The following is a 2,535-nucleotide window of genomic DNA, read 5'->3' as shown; positions in this document are numbered from 1 at the left end:
TTTTCAGCAGTCATACCCCCCAGCCATTTATAACCCAATCTGTATCTGTGCTTTTGATTATTCTCCCCTAGATGCAGCAATTTGCATTTATTTCCTTGAACTTCATCCTGTTCTTCCGAGCCCAGCTCCCCAATCTATGCAGATTCATCTAAATTATGTTTCTATCCTCTAAAGTGTTTGCACTGAATTCCAGTTTCACATCATCTAGATACTTGCCTGTATATTCTGTCATTCAAATAATTGATTACACCAAACAGTAAATAAAAGTCTTCCATTCATCATCTTGCAATTGATGGCATTTATTTTAGGTGGCACAGATGGTAAAATTGATGCATGAAGCATTGCTTTCCTGCTTCAAAAGTGTTAACACAAAATGACCCAAATCAAGTGTCATTGTACGTACAAAGCTACAGAATTAACCCACCACTTTCATTTTTGGTAAATAGGTTGCACACGATAGTATGAAAACAAGAATTTCATGACTTAATTATAAAAGAAACATAAGTAAACCAAAGTCATGCAAGAAAGATGGACATATTGTTCTTGGACTGGATCAGCCTGTAGAGCAGTTTCTTCAGGGCGGCTTGGATCTCCTTGTTCCTCATGCTGTAGATGACCGGATTCATCAATGGAGGCACCACAGAATACAAAACAGTTCCCAGGAGATCCAAAGCGGGAGGGGCATCAGAGATGGGCTTTGTGTAGGCAATGCCACCAGTGGAAAGAAGCAGGGAGACCACAATCAGGTGAGGAATGCAGGTGGAGAAGGCTTTCTGCCGGCCCTGCTCCGAGGGGATTCTCCACACTGCGGTGAAGATCTGAACATACGACACAACGATGAAAGCAAAACAGCCTAAAGCTAAACACAAACTGAAGACAAGAGCTGCCAGCTCTCTGCAGTATGTGTCAGAGCAAGAGAGCTTGAGCAGCTGGGGTATTTCACAGAAGAACTGGTTGATGATATTTGAGTGGCAGAAGGGTAGACTGAAGGTGTTCCCAGTGTGCAGGGCAGAGTAGATGACACCAACAGCCCAAGCACTAGCAACCATCTGGGCGCAAGCTCTCCTGTTCATAATTATCTCATAATGCAGTGGCTTGCAGATGGCAATGTATCGGTCATATGCCATGATAGTTAGGAGTGCAAAACCAGCTGTACAAAAAAGAAACAAGTAAAAGACCTGGGACACACACCCAGCATAGGAAATTGTCCTGGTGTTTAAGAGAGAATTGGCCATGGATTTAGGGACAATGACAGAGATGGATCCAAGGTCAAGGACAGACAAATTTGCCAAAAAGTAGTACATGGGGCTGTGGAGGTGGTGGTCCGTAGTTATAACAGTGATAACAAGGAGGTTCCCCACCAGAGCTGCCACGTATGTCACTAGAAAGATGACAAAGTGTAAGATCTGCAGCTCCCGAGTGTCAGAGAAGCCAAGGAGGAGGAACTCGGTTACAGTGGTGCAGTTGGGCATCTTCTTTCCCAGGGCACCGTGCAAGTCCTGGGTATAGTAGAACAAGGGCAGTGGTAAGGAGGAGAGTTACAAATACAGTGGCTTTGATATTCCCATTAATAATGTCTCCAAATTTCATGGTAAGAATGTAGATCTGCCATTTTTTGCCCTATGGATAATCTTTTTTCTTTTTTTTTTTTTTGCTTTAAATCTGAAAGTCTATGGTTTTCAATTGATATCATCTAGAAAATGTATGCTGGAAACAAATATATGTGAAATAAAATATATTATATAAAAAGATAAATTCCTTAAAGGCCCCATTCCAACCCCTTGCTCCCTCCCATCTCACACCCAATAATCTGAATTAATACCAAATTTATCTGAATTAATAGCAAAAACATTGAAAATATCTTAATTCATTCTTGTAGCTTTGAATCTTTTATACATAAAATGCAGAATGATTTGTGTAGCCAGGTTTTCCAACTTTAATGCTCTTAAATCTCCTTTGCATCTTACTAAGACAGGACACTTCAGTGATGCAGAAAACTTACTGAAATTGTTTTTGTGGAAATGTCTTGATCTTGTGTCATATCCAGGCATCCCCTGCAGAGATCCTTTGCTCTTGTCCAGTTGATCTCTCAGATCTCCTCTGCACCGACCACTAGTCGAGATCCACAAAAGCACAGCTAACTTAGAGGTCTTTCTCTGCTCCCTCTTTCACTGAATGACTGCAGTAAATCCAACCAGGTTTCTGAGTGTGCAGCTGACCTCAACCCTGCCTTGTAGAAAAGGAGTGAAGCAAGATGCAATTTTTCACCTGTTTTCTTCCAAAGGCTCATGGGACTCGTTCCCTGGAGTCCTGCACAGCTCAGAAGGAAAAGCCCAGATGTAAACAGTCTGAGCTGTATCGATGTTAGCAGAACAACATAGCTGTGCTCTGGTTTAATCTCCCTCACAACACAAGTCAGGGGATCTCTGAGAAGGCCCTGAGTTTCTCTATCTGGCTCTGTTGTCCCAGTTAGCCAGCCTGGGCACCTTCGCATGCAGGGAGGCACCAAGTTGCAATTGGGTTAGTTCCTATGTA

At 42.5% G+C, this 2,535-nt stretch overlaps 1 protein-coding gene across 1 annotated transcript; it reads right to left on the bottom strand.

The window, feature by feature from the left end:
• Positions 1-515: 515 nt before the first annotated feature.
• LOC106740366 (olfactory receptor 14A16-like) lies at positions 516-1,472 on the bottom strand. The gene has a single exon (XM_019478690.2). The coding sequence runs from the start codon at positions 1,470-1,472 to the stop codon at positions 516-518; it is 957 nt and encodes a 318-aa protein (XP_019334235.2).
• Positions 1,473-2,535: the final 1,063 nt, after the last annotated feature.

This window comes from Alligator mississippiensis, chromosome 7 (assembly GCF_030867095.1).
Source record: "Alligator mississippiensis isolate rAllMis1 chromosome 7, rAllMis1, whole genome shotgun sequence".
In the NCBI taxonomy this organism is placed as follows: domain Eukaryota; kingdom Metazoa; phylum Chordata; order Crocodylia; family Alligatoridae; genus Alligator; species Alligator mississippiensis.
Note: the sequence above shows the minus strand (reverse complement) of the source record. Positions and strands in the feature narration are given on the sequence as shown.